General features: G+C 45.8%; 1 protein-coding gene across 4 annotated transcripts in view; it reads left to right on the top strand.

The window, feature by feature from the left end:
* The window catches only part of TNFRSF19 (TNF receptor superfamily member 19), a 113,645-nt gene that overhangs the window by 47,714 nt on the left and 43,411 nt on the right, over positions 1-22,520 (top strand). For all 4 annotated transcript variants that reach the window (XM_032770982.2, XM_075061663.1, XM_032770984.2 and 1 more), the window contains one exon: positions 4,054-4,139. In XM_032770982.2, coding sequence (XP_032626873.1) covers positions 4,054-4,139 — 86 coding nt within the window. The remainder of the gene's footprint in view (positions 1-4,053; positions 4,140-22,520) is intronic.

Below are 22,520 nucleotides of genomic sequence, written 5' to 3'. Positions count from 1 at the left end.
GCCTCTTGGCTACAGGCCTTGGGCCTCCCTCATGAGCTGCCTCAGACTATGCAAGACCTGCCTTTTGAAGGCACAGTGCTATTTTCTTAGTGAACAGATGCTAAGCTGCACAGCTTGAAGGACTTCATGGCTGCACTGAAATCTTTGGATCTGCACACCCTGGCCCTGTTGAGAAAACATTTCAAGCCGCAACCATTACCTCGGTTTTACCGGTCACAACCGAGGCAGGACTATAGTAGGAAGCAAGGCAGTAATTACAAGAGGAGGCCTCGTCCCCAACCTTTCTTGACCCAGGGATCTGTGCCCACCAGACAGTTAGGTAGCTCCAAGCAGGCATTTTGAGGGTGCACCCAAGGATGGCATATCTGAGCTATACCTGGATCCACTATCTTAGAGTACCAGCTATCCCACTTCTGTCGGGGCGTGGGCCCATATCACCTCAGACTGCTGGGTGCTACACATGATAGGACTAGGATACACTCTCTGGAATTCAGTTCTTTCCCTCCTTCTCACCCTCCCTCCCCGTCCCTCTTCAGGGACCCTTCTCTCAAGCAACTTCTAATTCAGGAGATGCGAACGCTCCTGCAAATGATTGCGGTAGAGGAGGTTCTTCTGGAGTTAAGAGATAGGAGGTTTGCGCCCAATTTTTCCTAATCCCCAAAGGCAATTTCAGACTTATTCTGGATCTGCGAAACCTCAACAAATTCATTAAGTAGGTGAAGTACCATGTGGTCTCCCTGGCTTCCATTATCCCCTCTTTAGATCCAGAAGGCTGGTATGTCGCCCTCTACCTGAAGGACGCATATTTTCACATATCCTTAGTCCTAGACCACAGACAATTCCTGTGGTTCATTGTGGGACAGGTCATCAGTGCCACTGTAGCTAGTGGCATCACCTGGGGTGAAGGTCTGAGTGCTGCTTCCTTAAGCAGTGTTGACAATGCTGTGGTGGAGGAAGTAGGCTTGCTCTTGCCTCTTGACTCCAAGTCAGTGTGCCTGAGATTGGCAGAGGCCATGGTGTGGGCACTCTTACCTTTTGGCCTATCAACGGCCCCTCAGGTCTTCACAAAGTGCCTGGTGGTAATTGCTGCGTTCCTGAGAAAACGAAGAGTACAGAGGTATCCCTACCTTGATGACTGGCTGGTCAGAGGCAGGTCCAGAGAATGGAAGCACACATTCAGTTAATATTCTCAACCTTCCAGAGGTTAGGCTTGTTGCTGAATGCACATAAGTCAACTCTTATCTCCATCTAAAGGCTTGAGTTCATAGGGGCTATTCTTGACTCAGTCCAGGCCAAGACCTTCTTACCAGAAGCCAGGTTCCAGACACTGAGCTCAAACACAGAGAACCTCAGGAAACATCCCACTACCACTGCGAGGAGCTGCCTGAAGTTCTTGGGGCACATGGCATTGTGCACATATGTGGTAAAGCACATGAGTCTGAGACTCAGACTGCTTCAGGCCTGGCTAGCAACAGTGTACCACCCAGGCCAGGATTGCCTGGACAAAGTGCTCACACTTCAATGCCCTCATCTGGTGGTTGCCCTCAGAGGTGGTTTGGGCAGGCGTTCCATTCAGGAGACCACAGCCATCAATGTCTCCTTCATCTGAGCCATGAGTCCCTTCACCTGATGGCTTGGAAGCTCCAAGGTTGAATCCTTTGAAGTCAGCATCCTCAGGTCCAGTACAGGAATTTCTGTTAGGTAGCAGAAAGCATCCACCAGGGCCACCTACATGCTGAAATGGAAAAGGTTTTCAGTCAGGGCAAGACAGAAGGGGATCTTGCACATGCAAATGACAATACCATGTATTCTGGCCTATTTGTTACATCTAAAGCAGCAAGGGCTGTCGGTGTCTTTGATTAGTGTGCACCTTGCAGCTATCTCAGCCTTCCACCCAAGCGTGAGCAGCAGGTTCATCTTTGCTAACGCACTCTGTAGCCACTTTCTTAAAGGACTGGACAGGCTGTACCTGCACGTGAGAGAGCCAATCCCACTTTGAGACCTTAACTTGTTTCCCTCGAGACTCACAGAGGGAACCTTTGAGTCCTTGGCGACATGCTCTTTGCTCTACTTGTCATGGAAGATGGTCTTCCTCATGGCCTTCACCATGGCCAGGAGAGTCTCAGAAATTAGGGCCCTTACTTCAGAACCACCCTACATGGTTTTCTTCAAGGATGAAGTCCAGCTGCACCCCCACGTGGCCTTCCTCCCAAAAGTGATATCACAGCTCCACAAAAACTAGGACACTTTCCAACCTGTCTTCTTCCTGAAGCCACCTGCCAGTAGCCAGGAGCAGAGGTTCCACTCACTAGAGGAGCGCTGGCCTTCTTTATAGATAGGACCAGCTTGTTTAGGAAGACTACTCAGCTCTTCATGGCAGTGGCTGATAGGATGAAGGGCCTCCCTATATCAGCTAAAAGAATTTCATCATGGATTACTTCTTGACCTGGCGAAAGTCCCTGCTCCAGCATTGGCGGCACACTCCACAATGGTGCAAGCATCTTCAGTGGTATTTGTGGCACATGTTCCCATTCAGGATATCTGTAAAGCGGCAACGTGGTCTTCAGTCCACACCTTTGCAACCCACTATGCAATCATGCAACAGGCTACATATTATGCTGGATTTGGCAGAGCAGTGCTACAGTCTACTTGTCGTTGACTCTGAACCCACCTCCTGCATTTGCTTGGAAATCACCTATGTGGGAATGGATATGAGCAAGCACTCAAATCAAAAACTGTTAGTAACCTTTCCATAACCGTTGTTCTTCAAGATATGTTGCTCGTGTCCATTACCAAACCTGCCCTTCTACCACTCTGTCAGAGTTGTTGGCAAGAAGGAATGAGGGGGTGGCAGGCTCCTATATACAGCACCATGCTTGATTCCAAGGGGCGCCAGAGCCAGTCTGACCCAACAGATACCTCTGAGTGAAAAGCCTTCCAGTAACAGTGCAGTGCGGCATATATATCCCTACATGGGAATGGACATGAGCAACACATTTCACAGAATAACAGTCATGGAAGGGTTAGTAACCATTTTTAAAAAAATTTTGAATACTTTTCAGATGTCATTCTACATAACTATAAACTAGCCATATTGTAAGCAGTCCTCCAATTCTGAGCCAAACAGTTCTTTGCCAAAAATTAAAAATTCTGCACACAATATTTTAAAATGCTGTAAAATTCTGATTTTTTTGGTCAAAATAGCACAGTATAATCACACCAGTTTCAATTATTTTGCTAATTTATTTCAAAATACCTGACATCAAGTATATCTGTAACAATACAGACAACAAAAAAAGGTTCAGGAAATGTTTTTTGACAAATAGATTCCTTAGTAGGCATATTAATACAGAACTTTGAGTAATAATTCAGTTAAACTTCAATACAGAAATATATTTCCCATACCCCTCAGAAGCAGTGCAAAGGCTTGGGGGAGTCAGGAATAATGGAGGATCTGAGGACTGAGGCAGAAGGAAGTAATTGCTAGGCAGGAGCTGGGAAGTGAACCTGGAGGGTTGTTGGGTATGGGTGGGAGAAGTATGGAACAGGTTTATTTTGGGCAGGGGAGTAATTATTAGGGAGTTGGGAAGCCTCTCCCATGCAGATCCTGGTTGACACCTAGCCTCCCTCATTCAGTCAACCACATCTGCCCCTTCCCTATGTGTCTCTGCACCTCTACTAGTCCTTCTGATTCCCAGGCTGACCTCCTAGCAGCCCCGTGTGCCTTGCTCTATCTGTCCTGCACCCCCCCCCCCCAATATTCCATGCCTCCTCATCTGGCCCCGCAGGCAGAGTGCTGTGAGGCATGCAGCCTCTCCCTGTCTCTCTCTGGGATTGGCTGAACAAGTTGCCTCTGTTCTGGTGCCATAATAGCTCCTGGAGGGTGACAGGAGTAGCTGCAACACCTCTCCAGAATGTGTTTTCCGTGGAGAGAAAAAAAATCTGTAGGGACATGAATTCTGCGCATGCACAGTAGTGCAAAATTCCCCTAGGAATTAAGATTCTACTGGTAATAAAAAAGTAATACTTACAAGCTGTTCTTTTATCTTCTAGATTTTACAGGAAGACGAAGCTTGGCGGCTTTCAAGACATGGAGTGTGTTCCTTGTGGAGATCCCCCTCCTCCCTATGAACCTCACTGTAAGTGCTCATTGTGTTCAAATTAGAACAGGACCGACTTTTGGCCTTGTACATTTTTTCCTACTTTTATCTAGAAAGCTCAGCTAAGTGTCCTTCCATTGCTGAAACTGACCCACTTGCTTTCTCTTTGATCAGCTTTGCTACCAAGAAAGTAAACATCTTTGTTTCAGTGCAGTTGCTGTGTTCTATTATGACAAAACCCAGTTGATTCAGACCAATTCTGCAACAAAACATGGGTGACTTAATTTTTTTTGTCTCTTTCTGTAAATATTGGGTTCTTCTTCAAACTATGGGTGCTCCATTTCAGGTGCTGGTGTGTCCCTGCACCTTCAATCATAGAATTTCAGCAGCAGTGACCGTCTGGGTCATGTATACGCAGTCCCCATCTCGCGGTGCCATTGATGTCTCATCTAGTACGCACAATGTGACCCCTTCTGTTCCTTCTCAACTGTCAGCCTGAGACTGAGTTCCCAGCAGTGTTACAGTTAGCTCGTTTCGTGTTGAACTAGTTTATCTAGAGTAGTTTAGTTTAATAGTTAGGTACTTACCCTCTCTTCCCCGTTACTCTTGCCCTTAAATAAAACCAAAAAAACCAAACCAAACTTTTTCCTTAGATTAGTTAGGGCTCACTCTTACGGATGAACCACAGTTATTCAAGTTATGCCTGGCTCACCAGGATTCAAGCACTGCCTTTCATCCCAGAACACCATGCCAGTGTCGGATGGTCTGTCCACTGTTTCGGTGAGTCGTACATCCCTCAGAAATATGCCCACTGCTACAGCCTAAATTCTTGCGCTAGAAGGGACAGAGACTTATGTCTCAAACTCATTCTCATGGAAGAGTCCCTGCATCCAGCTGCAGACCCTGGCCAGAAAACCACTTCTAGACAAAGGTCCCTGGAGACCTCACCCTCATCACAGAGGAAGGCTTATTCTTCTAAAAAGTCAACCAGAAAAAGAGCGACAACTTCTCAGAGAGAGTTGACCAAAAGTAAATAGTCTCAGGCTCAGTCTCTTTCCTCAGTACTGATCACTCCACAGCTGAGTACCTATGAGACACTGGGATCCTTCAGCACTGCCCACACCATGGCCTCTGCCAATCTCAGGCACATTGACTTGGAGTCGAGAGGCAAGAGCAAGCCTGCCTACCTCCTCCATCACAGCATTGTCAACACTGCTTAAGGAAGCAGCATTCAGACCTTCACCACAGGTGATGCCACTACTGCCTATTTTACTAGCTACAGTGGCACCGATGACCACATCTTCAATGACGCAATCAGCGATGACAACTTTACCATCCGCACCAAAACCTACAGTGCCAAATACATCAGCAATGAAGCCACCAGCATTGCAACACTTTCTTCATCATAAAGACCTTTTAGTCTTGTTGATACCGGAATCATCACTCTTTGGCACTGACGGTTCTCCAGTGCACGCAGTATAAGAAATATCTGATTCACCGCTAGCCTCTCCTCTGTCCAGTGAGGAGGAGGAGGATGTGGAAAGACGCTTTTCCCCCGCCTAACCAATGCCAACACCTGGACCTCTACAATGTAGGTCTTATTATGGATAAGACATGCACCCATGGTATAACCACCCATGGATGGGCCCACCTATGCTGTTCACAACACATTGGCCTTACTGGGACCCATGGGGTACTTATAGAAGGCATCACAGCAGCCCCTGAGCCCCTATAGGGAGGGGATTATATTTCCACCACCATCATCAGGGCCTGCACAGTCAGAACCCACTGAAGACACAGCTGAGGAATGAGAGGAGGCTCTAGAACAAGACACCATATATTTGCTACCCATAACTCATCCCTCTTGAGTAAGTCTCAGAGACACAATATAAGTTCTTGGAAGTCGAGATTTGTAGGATATCCAAAATATCGCTCCCAATCAATGATGCACCAATGGAACCAGCCAAAACAGTTTGGCAGACTCTTGCCATCATACTACCTACCTTTAAGAGGGATGACAAAAAATATTATGTACCCTCAAAAGGTATGGATTTTCCCACCCTGCACCAAATTATCTCGTAGTTGATGCCATCAACCACCACGTAGATAGCAACAATACAGGTCCATGCCTAATTGCAAAGAGTGGAAAGAGTTGCTGAGGAACAAGGTCTGTTCCTCAGCAACTTTGCAATTTTGGGTTGCCAATTACATGGGCCTATTAGTAAAATATGAGCACAGCAGCTACTCAGAATTTATGGACTTTATTAACGCTGTCCCGGAGGACAAAACAGGCCATTTTAAATCTCTTATATCCGAAGGACAGCTTGTGACCAGAACCCCATTACAGGCAGCCTTAGACATGGAAGACTCAGTGGCAAGATCCACAGCCACTGTGGTCGTTATGCGCCAGGCATCCAGGCTTCATTTTTTGGGCTTTCCCAGGGAGATACAGTCCACTGTGGAGGACCTCCTGTTTGATGAACAGAAACTGTTCCTGCAAAGATAGATGAAGTCTTCCATGCGATGAAAGACTCCCACACAACCCTCTGTACTCTGGGAATTTACATGCCTGCAATCAAGAGAAGACAAACCAAAATGGGAAGTAGCACTTCTATATGCATTCCCATGGATACCACTGTTATCAAGGATGATACACAAAATAGGTTTGACAAAGCAAAAGTCATACTGATAGCCCCAACATGGCCCAGACAGACTTGGTACTCTTACCTGATGTGGATGGAAGTATATGCAACACGCATTCTTCCACTCCAGCAGGACCTTCTATCACAGAACTCCAGTCAGATACACCATCTAAATTTGGAGAGTCTTCACCTGAAGACGTGGCTCCTACATGGTTCCATCATGATGAACTAGCCTGTTCAGAACAGGTTAAACACGTATTACTAAATAAAAGAAGATCAACCACGTGCAGTACTTACCTTTAGAAATGGAAGAAGTTCTCCATATGGTGCCAAGACAAATGAATTCCTCCAGTTTCCACATCTTTGCCATTGATACTGGACTACATCCTAGAGCTGAAACAGTCTAAACTATCCATTCATTCGATCAAAGTATATTTAACAGCTATTACCACCTTCCACCATAAGATCGACGGGACATCGTTGTTTGTGTACCCAATTACCAAAAGCTTCCTTATGTGCATTCAGAATGTTTAGCCCGAAATATGCTCACCCACGCCACCATGGGACCTAAACCTTGTGTTACGGTGCATCACCAGGCCCCCGTTTGAACCCTTAGTGACATGCTCTCTAACACACCTCTCAATGAAGGTGGCAATTTTAGTAGCTATTGCATTAGCCTGCCATGTGGGTGAGCTACGGGCTCTGATGGCCCACCCACCTTATACCATTTTTTTCCTAGGACAAGGTCACCCTAAGACCACATCCCAAATTTATACCTAAAATATCTTTGTTCTTCCACATAAATCAGCCAATCAATCTCCCAACATTCTTTCCCAAACCACACAGGAGTGCACAGGACGCCAAAATACATACTCTGGGCATCAGACATGCATTAGCATTCTACCCTGACAGAACTACGCCTTTCAGAAAATCCCCAAGACTTTTCATTTCCACTACAGAACATTCTAAAGGATCCACAATCTCCACACAAAGACTATCATTCATCTCTGTTACCAGCAAAAGAACCTGCAACCCCTATCTGGGATCAGAACTCATGCTACCAGATTGATAGCAACTTCAGTAGCCTTTCTGAACAATGTTCCATGCATAGACATATGTAGAGCTGCTATCTGGGCCTCTGAACATATGTTCACAAAATACTATGCAATTGTACAGAGCTTAGGCTCAGATGCATTGCTAGGACTAATAGTGTTATCTTCACTCACTCATGCAGCTCAGAAGCTCCTTCCATCCAAAGTGGGACACTGCTCTACAGTCATCTGAAGTGGAGTATCCAGAGTACATCACTCGAAGAAGAAGAGACGGTTACTCACCCTATGCAGTAACTGAGGTTCTTCATGATGTGTTGTCCCTGTGGATGCTCCACTACGTGCCCCCCCCCATCTACTTCGGAGTTCAATCCTGGACTCTACGATAGAGAAGGAACTAAAGAGATCAGGTTACATGTGCACTAGATGAGGTGCCAGTGGCACCGTGAGACAGGGACCACACATGCATGACTCAGACACTCACTGCTGCTGAAATTCTCTGATCAAAGGCACAGGGATGCACCAACACCTGAAGTGGAACTCCCACAGGGACACACATCTCAAAGAACCTCAGTTACTGCACAGGGTGAGTAACCTTCTCTTATCCTTTGCATTTAAATAAATAATCAAGAAATCTTTCAAAACTGAATAAGAAACATAACTACTGTGTTTGCAAAACAAATTGACTAGTGTCTGAAGTTCTTCGATATCCTCTTTACCCCATTTCCAGAACAACAAAACTTGCCAGATTTCTTATAAACATTCTTCATACTTCCATTCAGTCTAATTCAAAAACGAAAAAGTATGTAGATTTGTACCCAAAGAAAAAACATTGATTGCAAGATAATTTTTATCTTAAGTCTTAGGCTTTGTCTACACTACCACTTTTGTCAGCAAAACTTTTGTCAATCGGGGGTGTGGAAAAACACATCCCTGACCGACACAAGTTTCACCAACAAAAGCACTGCTGTGGACAGTGCTATGTCGGTGGGATATGCTCTCCCGGCAACATAGCTACCACCACTAGTTGGGGGTGGTTTAATTATGCCAGTGGGAGAGCTCTCTCCCATCGGCATAGAGTGGTTTCATGGAAGACCTTACATCAGCGCAGCTGCAGCAGTACACCTGTGCCACTGTAAGGTCCATAGTGTAGACCTGGCCTTATAAAAAAGTGAAATGCTGTATCAAGTTTACTGTGTGAATAGAAAGACAAGGTGGGTGAGGTAATGTTTTCTATTGGATCAAATGATACTTGTGAGAGAGACAAGCTTTCCAGTTTACTCAGAGCTCTTCTTGAGGTCTGGGAAATGCACTCAGAATGTCACAACTAACACAAAGTGGGAACAGATTGTTTAGCATAAGTAGTTAACACATATTTTAAAGTACCATTCAAGGTGAAGTGTACAGTTAACACCTCTCCACTCATGGGAGGAAAATAGGAAAAAATAGGTGGGGGTGGAGAGCCATAAATATAGAGTTTCAGTCCGTGATTTTTATTGTCTAGCAAAAGTTATGAATTTAAGCTTCCAACCTCATCTCTTGAAACTATTGTGCACTTTTCCTTTGAGGATGAGGACAGAGAGGTCAGATTTAAATTGATTACTTTGTGAAAATTTTCCAAATGAATTATGTTGCCACTCAAATTTTAGCGACTTCTGTTGTAAAATATGTCATTCTAAGTCATTTTTCCTGACTAAACCAGATATTCAGGCAATATCTTTGAAGGCAAAAGTTTTTAAAATCTGACTTCTCCTGGATTTCTGCCATGGATTCAGAGCAGTATATTACATGACTTTGAGTCAGAATAATTCAATTTTTATTCGAGATTACAAAATTTGAAACTATTAAATCAGATTTCTACAATAGCAAGAATAAATTAAGCAAGTTATTAAAGTTGTAATATTTCCCCTCCAATTATGATGTATGTCTAGAAAGGAAATTGGACCTTTTCCAGCTAGTTTTGTAGTGTTGAGCATTTGATAAGTATTGTACAGTTTTGACACCAAGGAATAAATTCTGCTCTGACTTACCTGGAGTAACCACCCTGAACAAGGGGGTTGCACAGCATATTTCAAGGTATAACTTGGTACCCAATAAACAAGTTGGTAGATAAACGTCTTACCTCAAGGAAATAAAGGCCAGAATTAAAACTGACCCCTAAACTATTTTTGTAATGTGCCCTTGTGATACAAAAGAAAAACATAACAACCTTCTGAAATGAAGTCTGCAGTAGTATTAACATCCCAGCTTTGCAGCTGAGTAATTCTAACTGCAGCACTCATGTTGTGCAATCTTCCCTATCTTCCCACCTAGTCCATTCCTGTAAGAAGGTAGGATACTGAAACAATAATTCTGCTTCCAGAAGAACTTTGAGGCAGGTGAGAGAAATGAATAGCTCTGTCTTCCTTGAGCTCAGACTGCAGCTAGCCATTCATATACATTTTCCCCACTGTTTGTTTAGGGCCACAAAATAGGCAAGAATTTCCCTTCAAAATCAAGCCCTTTTAGTTGAAAGATTAAAAAAGTAAATATAATAGCTTAATTTGTGAATGTTCACAAGCTTCTGGAAATGTTGATTCTCGCAGATGGTGAAAGAATCAAGATCGGTCCTTTTTGAAACAACTCTGAATTGTTTAGTTAACACAGCTTTAGCCTTTCATTAAAGAATAGGGTTTGAGTCTACAGATGGAGCCTAAGGTAGACATATTAGGTAGACTCATACTGGTCCTTAGTGGGCAGAAAACCATATTGCGCAGAAGAGTGCTTTCTTTGGCACACCTGCAGGAGTGAGCCCAAATCTTAACTAGAGATTTTTTTATTCCATCAACTCAAGGTTGATGGTCTTCAACAAAATAACGTGAGGAACCAGTGCAGTTACTTGTTTCTCATGTTTCCTGTGGCAAGTTATGAGAATTTGCAACTGAAGCATAAATAGCTCTTGACTAAACCTATTAAAAATCCTTTATTTGCACTAACTAAACATCTTTGAAAACAATGTGTTATTATAGTATGTCACTGCAGTTACCAGAAGTAGCTTAGAAAGGACTTTCTAAGTAAATAACAGATAAAAACCACGGGTGATGTCATGGCAGTGATCTACTACAGACCACCTAACTAGGAGGAAGAGGTGGATGAGGCTTTTTATAAACAACTAACAAATCATCCAAAGCACAGGACTTGATGGTGATGGCAGACTTCAACTACCCGGACATCTATTGGGAAAATAATACAGCAGGGCACAGATTATCCAACAAGTTCTTGTAATGTCTCAGAGACAATTTTTTATTTCAGAAAGTGGAGAAAGCTACTAGGGAAGAGGCTGTTCTAGATTTGATTTTGACAAATGGAGAGGAACTGGTTGAGAATTTCAAAGTGGAAAGCAGCTTGGGATAGCATACATGATTCTAAGGAATGGTAGGAGGAAAAACAGCACAATAAAGATAATGGAGTTCAAGAAGGCAGACTTTAGCAAACTCAGGGAGTTTATAGGTAAGATCCCATGGGAAGCAAGTCTAATGGAACCCCGGGCCGGTAGCGGGCTCAGCAGCGGCCGGGACCCGCAACTTGTCATTAAAAAAAATCGGCTTGCGTGCCACCTTTGGCACGTGTACCATAAGTTGAGGACCCCTGTTCTAGTGTATACAGTGTATACTGTGTGCACTGTACTTCATGGTCATTTTCATTATACGTGACTTTCATCTTACGCGCTGACCTTAGAACCCACCCCTCCACTGTATTCATTTTTGAAAGTTGATAATAAGCGGTGCTCCGAGGGGAAGGGAAGAGGAGGGAGAGCACAAGGTGGAAGTTCTGCCTAGGGTGCAAAATATCCTTGCACTGGCCCTGTATGTATGTTACCATTTTTTATCTTAAATTCACAGTAAAATTGCATTTTACAATTTGCTTTAAAAAAAGCCAGTATTTGGAAATAAATATGATTGATACCTCATAAGACTCTCACATTCTTCATAGCACATAATTCCTTAAATGGAGTCAGGTGTAGAAATGGAGAAAACATGAAGAAAGGAAAAAGCTTTTGCTATATTGTAACTATTCACAACTAAATGTTCACAAATTCAGTGTCACATTTCAGCATGTGAATGAAGTGGATAGAGTCCTCACATTTTGGTGCACCTTCTGAAATAAAATTTTACATAATTAATTGGGAAAAGAAAACACTTTTCCTTTCCTTATCACACATAAAAATAAATTTCTCACTCATTTCTTATATAGCAAATAAGTGTCCAACATTCCTTTGGGAACTCAAAATGCACCAATAAAAGTGTGTTTAAATCAGTTACATACATGAAGGTTGAATTTTGTGTTTCACTCCGGAAGTCTAGATTCCCTCTGTTCTGCAGTCTACAATGATTGAAATATAGGGTTATATCATTCCTCCCATGAAACAGCCATGAAATTTGAAAAGCTATCCAAGAAGTTCGTGATTTATGTACCTGAGTAGGAAGGGTTTGGAGGCCTACAGGGCCATGGCCTCCAAACTCAGATGTCCTTAGATCTGCAAGAAAAATTCTTGAAGGGTCTTGAGATCTGATATCCAGACTCTCTTTGGATTTTGTAGGAATTTGTGCTTACAGGAGTAATATTAGCTTTGGAAGTAAGATGCCATGTATATCTGCTGGTGAAAAGCACAATGAGAATTAAGTAGTAGAATTATTCATCTAGCTGAATTTGTCAAACTTCACCTTCCAGGAACTGGAATTTGTCGTCACTATCTGTTAAAGAGCCATCTGCTATCAGAAATCTCCCTATATATGTGCTTATAAACTGTGATAGTTATTTCAGTGTTCTGTTGGATAAACTATGTAGAATGAAATTCTTAAATGTCTCACCAAATCAAGATTTTGCAGACCTTGATTCATTCTTGTCTACAGTAGCACTTTTAAGAACATAAGCATGGTCATCCTGGGTCAGGCCCATGGTCCACGTTATCTGACAGTGGTTGTGCTAAGAGTCATTGATGGACCTATTCTCCATGAACTTAGCTAATTATTTTTTGAACCCAGTTATACTTTTAGCCTTCACATTATCCCCTGTCAATGAGTTCCACAAGTTGACTATGCGCTGAGTGCATTACTGCTTTTACCGCTATTGGAACTGAGCTGGTGGCAGTAACTTGGGAAATTCTAGCAAAATTTAGTGTAGATATACAATTAATCATGTTTAATGGTATTATAATAAGAACAGAATGCTTGTGCAGATACCGTATTTTTTTCCTTGGAAAAATCAAAGGAAAGTTTTTTTAAAAAGTCCATAGCTACTAAGCATGATTTGAAACAAGGACTAAGTGTATACCAATGCACAATTCTTAGGACAATTGTTTAGCACATTTTAATTTTAACTTTGTCTATATATGTGTAATATAAAATGGTCAGTTATTTAATGGAAATTCTTCACTCAGTGCAATATTTCTGGTATGATATGTGAACTAAGGGGTTGAGTAGTCTGATCTTCACCGGTCTCTGACATGAGCTTTCTTGCTTTAGGAAAGTCTTGACTCCAGTCCTCAAAGCAGCCCAGAAGGTATTCTATATAAAGGACTGATAGGGAATTCTCAAAGAAGAAGTGAATAAACTGATGTCTTGTAGGATTCATGTAACATTAAAGGGGGGGAAGTCTCTCTTTTGAGTCTTAAGTAGAAAACACAGTGGTGCTGAGAAACATAAATGACAAAACATGAAAATACGCTTTCCCCCAATCCTAAGTACTGTTTGGCTTTTAGATATCTAATGCTCTATCACTCCTTAATCCCTTTTTCTTTCAATGTGAAATAGAATGACAAATATTTGTGCAACTAACTCAGTTGAGCTGTTATAAAGGAAAAGGAAAAGTTTGAATGTCTTGCTCCAATAAATTAACTGTCTTGTGAGGTGCTTTGTCAAGTTTTTATTTGCTTATGAACACTACCATAAGGGCATGAACTTCCTGGGCTAAAGGTTCATAGTAAGTCTGAGCCATTGATGAGGACCTCTGTGTATGGGGAGCAGTTGATTATTACCTAGTTAGCTATAAATCTAAGTTCTTGCTTTTATCTTCTGTCTTTCTGCAGACATTTTAAAACAGAAATTTGGTTTAAATATTTACTCATGGAAAAACAAGTAGTGGATTGTTAAAGATGAAGTTGAAAGCGTTCTATAATGGAGAAGTAAAGAGTGTTAAAGGCCAGGAGAATTATCACCTCTGTGTAAACTTTCAAGGGAGAACAATGAATTCTCTGTGTAATTTGGCATAATAAAAAATTAAATGTACATAGATATAACCATATTTTAAAATACTGAGCTCAAATAAATTATAAATAACCTCCCCTACATTTTGGTGCAGCAGTCAAACATTAGATTAGGAGTGCTTGGTGTATTTGTGCTATGGCTATACGCATTCACTTTCTAAAATGAAGTGCAGATATAGTTACAATGTATTCCTGTCAACTGGTACTCTTCATCTGTCTGTGCTAGAGACTTAGTGTCGTTTGTTTGTGTTTGACACTATCAGCTGGGAAGGGGAAAGTAGATGCAAGTCTAACTCTGACTTGTCCATGTCCAGCAATGAAATTATGACAGAGTAAGTGAGATGCTTGCAGCTAGTCTTGGTCTCATCAAATAAGAAATAAAGGAAAAACTAAGGGCTTATCTACACTGCCACTTACAGCGCTGAAACTTTCTTCGCTCAGGGGTGTGAAAAAACATCCCCCAGAGCAATGCAAGTTTCAGCGCTGTAAAGTGGCAGTGTAGATAGTGCTACAGCACTGGTAGCCACGCTCCCAGTGCTAGTAGCTATTCCCCTCGCTGAGGTGGGATTTTTTACAGTGCTAGGAAAGCTCTCTCTCAGCACTGGAGCCGCGACGTGGCCGCATTTTAGCATCAGCTGTGTAGACATACCCAAAGAAAACAAATTGTATCAAATAAAGCATACAACTGAACAATCCTACTGGAGTCTTCCATTTTGAAGAGGAGCTGTCAGACTGGGGCAGACTTGAAAAACTGAGAACATTTACCAAAAAGGCATTTTACTTTGCTTTACCTATTTTTTCCATCTCTACGGATAAACGTGTTTGAATAAGAGCTTTCTTCTTCACAAACCCAGCTTTATCATCTGTGTTGTCCTACAGTCAAGTTTTTAGAAGTAATTTCTGAATGCCATATTTATCATAACTTTATTTCAGAATCATTAGAAGATGTACTTGTATGTATTTTGCAAGGGATAGAATTCTTGGTTGAAGATAGAAGTTTGATAGCTTTCCTTTTACTTGTTAATTATGCCAAAACATTAATTTCCATCTCTTACTTCTTTTCAAAGGATAAAGTTTTGCCTTGGGAAGCTTCATTGTGTTTGAGTTTCCAAACTATTCTCACAATAGTATAGGCAATCACACTCCAACTTTGAGAGAGATGAAACACTCATATACTTAATTCAATGCACCTATTTTAGTGTTCAGTGAAAAACTACCCAGAGATAGTCAGTTCTGAAGGATCTCTCCCTCTTCTGGGAAATCAGTCATCCTCTTATCTGGGTTTACTTGTTACACCTCATGTTTAATGTGGGACCAGTAGGAGTTGTGTGAAGAAGTATGAGTCATGATGTTTTCAGTATGCTAATATTCAAATCTATATATTCATTTATTTCACTGTGTTGGTGTTTTATATAGCTCTAGTCCTGGATGAGGGGTAGTTGTCTGAGGCTCAGCCAAAACCATATAATGTCTGCAAGATGAAGAAAGCTTCATTACAGTAAATGAAAATTGAGGGCACTCACAGGTGCTTGTATGTTGTACCAGTCTAGAAAATTGGCTGATGCTTTGGAAACAGCTCTTTAGTGGAAATACAAGTATACGCTTTTTAGGCATCAGTAGAATCATAGAAATACAGGGCTGGAAGAGACCTCAAGAGGTCATCTAGTTCAGTGTTTCTCAACCTTTTTGATACCAGGGACTGGCTTGTTGCATCCTAAACTGTGTCAGGCAAATCTCAGGGAATGGTGCCGGCAGGACTGGCTCTAGGCACCAGCAGGGGTGGCTCTGTTTTTTGCTGCCCCAAGCATGGCAGGCAGGCGGGGTCACACGGATTTGGCAGCATGCCTGTGGGATGTCCGCCGACCCCACACCATCGGCTTCCCTGCCGCCGAATTGCTGCCGAAGCCACGGGACCAGCGGACCTCTCGCAGACACGCTGCTGAAAGCCACCTGCCTGCCGCCCTCACAGCAACTGGCAGGCCACCTGTCAAGGATTTTCTCCCACTGTGAACTTTAGCGTCCAAAAAGTGGGGACCTGCATGGACCCTTCTAAGCTTAATTCCTAGCTTAGATCTGATAACGCTGCCACCAGCCAAAAATATAGTGTTTGGCACGCTTCCTGTTCCCTCAAAACCTTCCCTGGGAACCCAAGACCCAAACCCTTGAGTCTGAACACAAGGAGAAATTAGCCTTCCCCCTCTTTTTTCCCCCAGAACTTTCCCCTCCCTGGGTTACCCTGAGAGGCTACACTGATCCAGACTCCTGGATCTTAAACAAAGAGGAATTATCCTTCCCCCCCTCCTTTCCCCCACCAATTCTTGGTGAGTCAGACTCAAATCCTTGGGTCTTAAAACGAAGAAAAAAATCATCAGGTTCTTAAAAAGAAAGCTTTTAATTAAAGAAGAAAAAGTAAAAATTATCTCTGTAAAATCAGGATGGAAAATGCTTACAGGGTCTCAGATTCATATAGCCTAGAGGGACTCCCCCTGCCCCAGCCTGAGATTCAAAGTACAGCAAACAGAGGTAAATATCTCCGCAAAGGAAAAGCATTCACAAGTGAAGAGAAAACAAACATAAGACTAATACCGCCTTGCCTGGCTAACTTACAAGTTTGAAACGTGAAAGACTGATTCAGAAAGATTTGGAGAGTCTGGTTGTACATCTGGTCCCTCTTTTTCCCAAGAGCGAACAATGAACAAAACAAACAAAAACTTCCCTCCACCAAGATTTGAAAGTATCTTGTCCTCCTATTGGTCCTCTGGTCAGGTGTCAGCCAGGTTCACTGAGCTTCTTAATCCTTTACAGGTAAAAGAGACATTAACCCTTAACTATCTGTTTATGACATCACCCCAGGCACGTGCTTACTGCGCTGGTGCCTGGAGCCGCCCCTGGACACCAGTAAACCAAGCACATGATTGGGGCAGCACAATTTTAGAGGCAGCACTTGCACTCTCAGAGGGTTTTTTTTGTTTGTTTGTTGTTTTTTTTTTGCTTGGGGTGGCAAAAAACCTACAGCCGGCCCTGGGTGCCCGTCCACAGACCAGTCGTTGAGAAACACTGGTGTATGCAGTATAACTAGACCTGACAGGTGTTTCTCTGACCTGTTCTTAAAAACTTCCAGTGATGGGGATTCTACAGCCGCCCTTGGTAACCTATTACAGTAATAACTATCCCTGAAGTTAGAACATTTCTCCTAATATCTAACCTCAATCTCCCTTTCTACAGACTAAGGTCATTACTTATCCTACCTTCAGTGGACCTGGAGAACAATTATTCTTCTTCGAGTTCTTGCTCATATCGATTCCAATTAGGTGTGCACGCGCCGTGTGCACGTTCGTCGGAAGATTTTTGCCTTAGCAACACTCGGTGGGTTGGCTGGGTCGCCCCCCTAGAGTGGCGCCGCCATGGCGCTGAATATATACCCGTGCCGACCCAATGGCCCTTCAGTTCCTTCTTACCGCCCGTGTCGGTCGTTGGAACAGTGGAGCGCGGCTTAGCTGATCTCCACCTCTCTAGCTACTCGTAGTTCTTTTATTAATTCTCGTGTCTATAGTTAGTTAGCGTCAGTTTTATTAATTCTTTGTTATAGTTAGTGTATATAATTGAGACGAGTTCGGGGATTAGCACCTTCCCTGCCCATGCCCGGTTCACTGGGCTTCAAACCATGCTCGACCTGCCACAGGCCGATGCCAACGGGAGATCCCCACAACTCTTGCCTTAAGTGCCTTGGGGAATCCCAGCTCTTGGATAAGTGCCAGATCTGTAAGGCCTTTAAGCCCAGGATGAAGAAGGAGCGGGACTTTCGTCTGAAACAGCTCCTGATGGAGGCAGCTGTTACTCCTCCGCCCTCGGCACCGAGCGCTGGACAGTCCGCATCAGGCAGAAGCGTCTCTTCGGCACCAGATCAAGCCGGTACCGCTAAGGCCCCTCAGCACTGACTGTTGCCGGCACCATCGTTTGCTTGGCACCGTTCCCTCTCTCCGCGCGTTAAGGAGCATAAGACTCCTGCGGCTTCCGTGCCACCTGCACCGCAGTTGGAGCACCCGCCTAAGATGGAACGCCCGGCACCGACACCTGCTGCGGCACCGACAGCTTCGGCACCGTCGATTCCGGTCCCGCAAGGGCCGTTGAGTCCGGTGCCTGAAAGCTCCCCAGCGCACGCCATGGTTGAGCTCACAATTCCCTCCATGCTGGAGACCTTTTTTACAGCGAGGGAGCTGATTGCGCTGACGGAGTCCGCACTGCCTCAACCCCTGGCACCGCCGGTGAGGGTCATTCAATCAATAGGCAAGCCTGGCCTGCTGAGGCCACCCTCTGTTGGCACCGTCGAGAGGCACCGATCACGATCACGGTCCCACCGGCACTCTCAGTCCCGTCGCCAGTCCCGGTCCCGACGCCGCTCGCAGTCCCGGCACCACTCTCCATCTCAGTACCGGTTGCACTCACGGCACTGCTCAGCGTCCTGTTTGCCATCCCGATACTCTCGGCACCGATCCAGCTCCCGCTACCATTCCCGGCACTGCGCCTCTCGCAGCCGCTCCAGACGTCAAGCCTCCAGATCCCGGTCAATCTCCTGGCACCGCTCCGGTCGCAGGTCCCGGTCTCATTCCCGGTACCGGTATGGTACCTGGTACCGCTCTCCGGTGCCATGCAGGGAGAGGTCATTTAGAGATGGAGACCCTTCCCAGCATTTTTCAGCTCCTCCTTGGCCATCTCGTCACACATCTGTGTCATCTCGCACAGACAGTGCTTCCTATGGACAGGACCGTGACTCAGATGTGCCCAGCCATGTCTTCTAGGAGACCCAGGCCCAGGAACACGGACCCCATCAGTGGTCATTCTGGACACCTTGGGCATACCATCAAGCCCAAGGTGCGCCTCCAGTGCCATCCTGCTCCGCACCATTGGAACACCGGGTGCCGGAGGCAACGGTCAGCCGCACCCCTCCCGCGGGTACAGAGGAGGCTCTCATTCAGCTGACAGTCTCTCAAGTTCCACCTGAGCCTGACGTTACTCATGAACAGGAGCCCACGCAGGACCCTCTTGTCCCTGGCCTTTCCCCTTCCTCCTCTCCAGATGAAGCGGTGGCGGGGACATCCTCCTTGGGCCCTCCTCCAATTGACCTGCGGGCACATCAGGACCTCCTGAGGCATGTGGCCCTGAATATGGATCTTCAGGTGGAGGAGGTCCCAGAGGTAGAGGACCCGGTGGTGGATATCCTGTCAGCTGACACCCCCACAAGAGTGGCCTTGCCGTTCATCCGTACGATCCAAGCAAACACCAATACCATCTGGCAATCTCCAGCATGTATTACGCCCATGGCCAGGGGACTTAAGCGGAAGTAAATGGTACCCTCTAAGGGGTATGAGTACCTGTACATGCACCCTCCTCCCTGCTCCCTTGTCATGCAATCAGTCAATGAAAGGGAACACCATGACCAGCAAGCTCCTGCTCCAAAATCAAAGGAGGCTAGGCGCATGGATTTATTGGGCCGCAAGGTATACTCTACTGGGAACCTCCAACGCAGTGTGGCAAACCAGCAAGCCCTGCTTAGCTGGTGCAATTATAACACCTGGACGGCGGTTGAGAAATTCAAGGAGTTCATTCCCCAAGATTCCCGCCCAGAGTTTGCTGCCCTTTTGGAGGAAGGGAAGAAGGTGGCAAGAACTTCTCTCCAGGCCTTCCTGGACGCAGCTGACTCCGCAGCCAGGACCCTGGCTTCAGGTGTCACCATGCGGCGAATATCATGGCTGCAGGTGTCAGGCCTTCCACCTGAGTTACAAACCACCATATTGGACCTGCCCTTTGACGGTCAAGGCCTATTCTCTGAAAAGGCTGACCCCAGGCTGCGTAGCCTTAAGGACAACAGGGTCATCATGCGCTCCCTTGGGATGCACACCCTAGTGACTCAGCGCAGGTCCTTCTGTCCCCAGCCTCACCCCCCTTATCCCCCGCCTAGACCAAGGCAAGACTTCAGCAGAAGGCGCAGCCGAGGCAATCGTAGACGGCAGTCTGGACCCCAAGGGGACCAAAATCAGGATCCCTCCAAACCGCCTACGGGGCCAAAGCCAAACTTTTGAAGGTGTGCCCAAGGATGGCGTACCAGTTACTTTCCAGGATCCTTTCCCTCCTTTTTCCAACTGCCTCTCCCTTTACCTCCCGGCATGGTCCCAGCTAACTTCAGATCGTTGGGTCCTATGCACGGTGGAACTTGGGTACCACCTCCAGTTTATTTCCCCCACCCTCGTCCATCTTCAGGGACCCCTCTCATGAGCAATTCCTCTTACAAGAGGTGCAAACGCTCCTTGCCATAGGAGCCACAGAGGAAGTATCAGAAGACGAAAGGGGGAAGGGGTTCTACTCCCACTATTTCCTAATCCCCAAGGTGAAGGGAGGTCTCAGACCTATCCTAGCCTGCGAGAACTCAACAAATTCATGATAAAGTTGAAATTCCGCATGGTATCCCTGGGGACCATCATCCCATCCTTGGATCCCGGAGACTGCTATGCTGCCCTCGACATGAAGGACACGTATTTTCACATCACCATTTATCCTCCACACAGGCGGTACCTCCGGTTTGTAGCCAACCATCAGCATTTCCAGTTTACGGTCATACCGTTTGGCCTCTCTACAGCCCCGAGAGTATTCACAAATTGCATGGCTGTAGTCGCTGTCTCCCTCCGCTACCGCCGGATACATGTCTTTCCGTATCTGGACGATTGGCTCATCCGAGGGACCTCCGAGACACAAGTCACCCAGCATGTGGGCATCGTCAAGGACCTATTCATACGTCTAGGCCTGAAGATCAATACAGAGAAATCCACTCTGGTTCCCACACAGAGGATAGACTTCATTGGGGCCATCCTGAACGCCAATCTCACCAGAGCCTGCTTACCACCGACTCGGTTTCAGGCGATGGTAACAATTATCCAAGGCCTACAGAACTTCCCAACGACTTCGTCTTGCACTTGTCTCGGGCTCCTGGGTCACATGGCTGCCTGCACATTCGTGACCACACACGCCAGGCTACGCCTCCGTCCCCTCCAATCTTGGCTCAACTCAGTATACCACCTGGGCAGAGACACCATAGACATGATAGTCACCATTCCCCCGAGCATCCTAGGCTCCCTCGACTGGGGGCTGACGCCTTCCCTGGTGTGTGCAGGGATGTTGTTCCATCCGCCTCAGCCTTCTATGTCCCTGACGATGGACACGTCATTTCTCGGCTGGGGTGCTCACCTCGGTCATCTTCGCACTCAAGGCCTTTGGTTATCTTAGGAGCTGGCCTTGCACATCAGTGTCCGAGAGCTGAGAGCAGTCTGCCTTGCGTGCCAGGCGTTTCAACAGCACTTGCAAGGCTGCTGTGTCTCAGTGCTCACAGACAACACAACGTCCATATATTACATAAACAAGCAGGGAGGGGCACAGTCCTCCTCCCTTTGTCAGGAGGCCATCCAACTCTGGAACTTTTGTATAGCCCACTTGATAGACCTGGTAGCGTCCTTTCTCCCAGGGGTTCGGAACACTCTGGCGGATCGACTCAGCAGATCCTTCCTGTCTCACGAGTGGGCGATTCGTCCGGACGTTATTTATTCTGTTTTCTGGAAGTGGGGATTTCCCCACATAGACGTCTTCGCTTCCCGCGAGAACAGGAAATGCCAGATGTTCTGCTCCTTCTAAGGCCTCTCCCCGGGCTTGATCTCGGATGCTTTCTTGATGCTGTGGACGAGCCAACTGCTTTACACCTTTCCACCGTTCCCGCTGGTTCACAGGGTCCTGCTAAAGCTCCGCAGGGACGGAGATCGCTTGATCATGATCGCTCCAGCGTGGCCCAGGCAGCACTGGTACACCATGTTGCTCGACCTATCGATAGACAACCCAGTTACCCTGCCTCTTCACCGAGACCTCGTAACTCAGGACCTCAGCATACTTCACCACCCAGACCTGCAGTCCTTTCACCTCACAGCATGGCTGCTGCGCGGTTAAGCCAGTCAGGGTTAACATTGCTCTGCCTCAGTACAACAAGTACTCCTGGGTAGCAGGAAACCTTCCACTCGGTCAACGTATCTAACCAAGTGGAAGTGTTTCTCCTGCTGGTGCGAAACGCAGAATGTTACTTCCACCGAGGTCTCGATCCCCGCCATTTTGGACTACCTCTGGTCTTTCAAACAGCAGGGCCTAGTGATGTTATCATTGAGGGTACACTTGGCAGCCATCTCTACCTTCCACCCAAGGGAGAGTGGGCGCTCCGTGTTCTCGCACCCTATGGTTTCTAGGTTCCTCAAGGGCTTGGAGCGCCTATACCCCCAAGTACGACGCCCTGCCCCAACCTGGGACCTCAACCTGGTTCTAACCAGACTCATGTCTGCCCCATTTGAGCCGTTAGCAACCTGCTCACTACTATACCTGTCCCGGAAGACAGCTTTCCTCATAGCCATTACATCGGCCAGACAAGCCTCCGAGCTTCGGGCTCTCTCAGTGGACT

Source organism: Chelonoidis abingdonii, chromosome 1, assembly GCF_003597395.2.
Source record: "Chelonoidis abingdonii isolate Lonesome George chromosome 1, CheloAbing_2.0, whole genome shotgun sequence".
In the NCBI taxonomy this organism is placed as follows: Eukaryota; Metazoa; Chordata; order Testudines; family Testudinidae; genus Chelonoidis; species Chelonoidis abingdonii.
The sequence above is the reverse complement of the archived record's forward strand: the minus strand, read 5'-3'. Positions and strand labels throughout refer to the sequence as shown.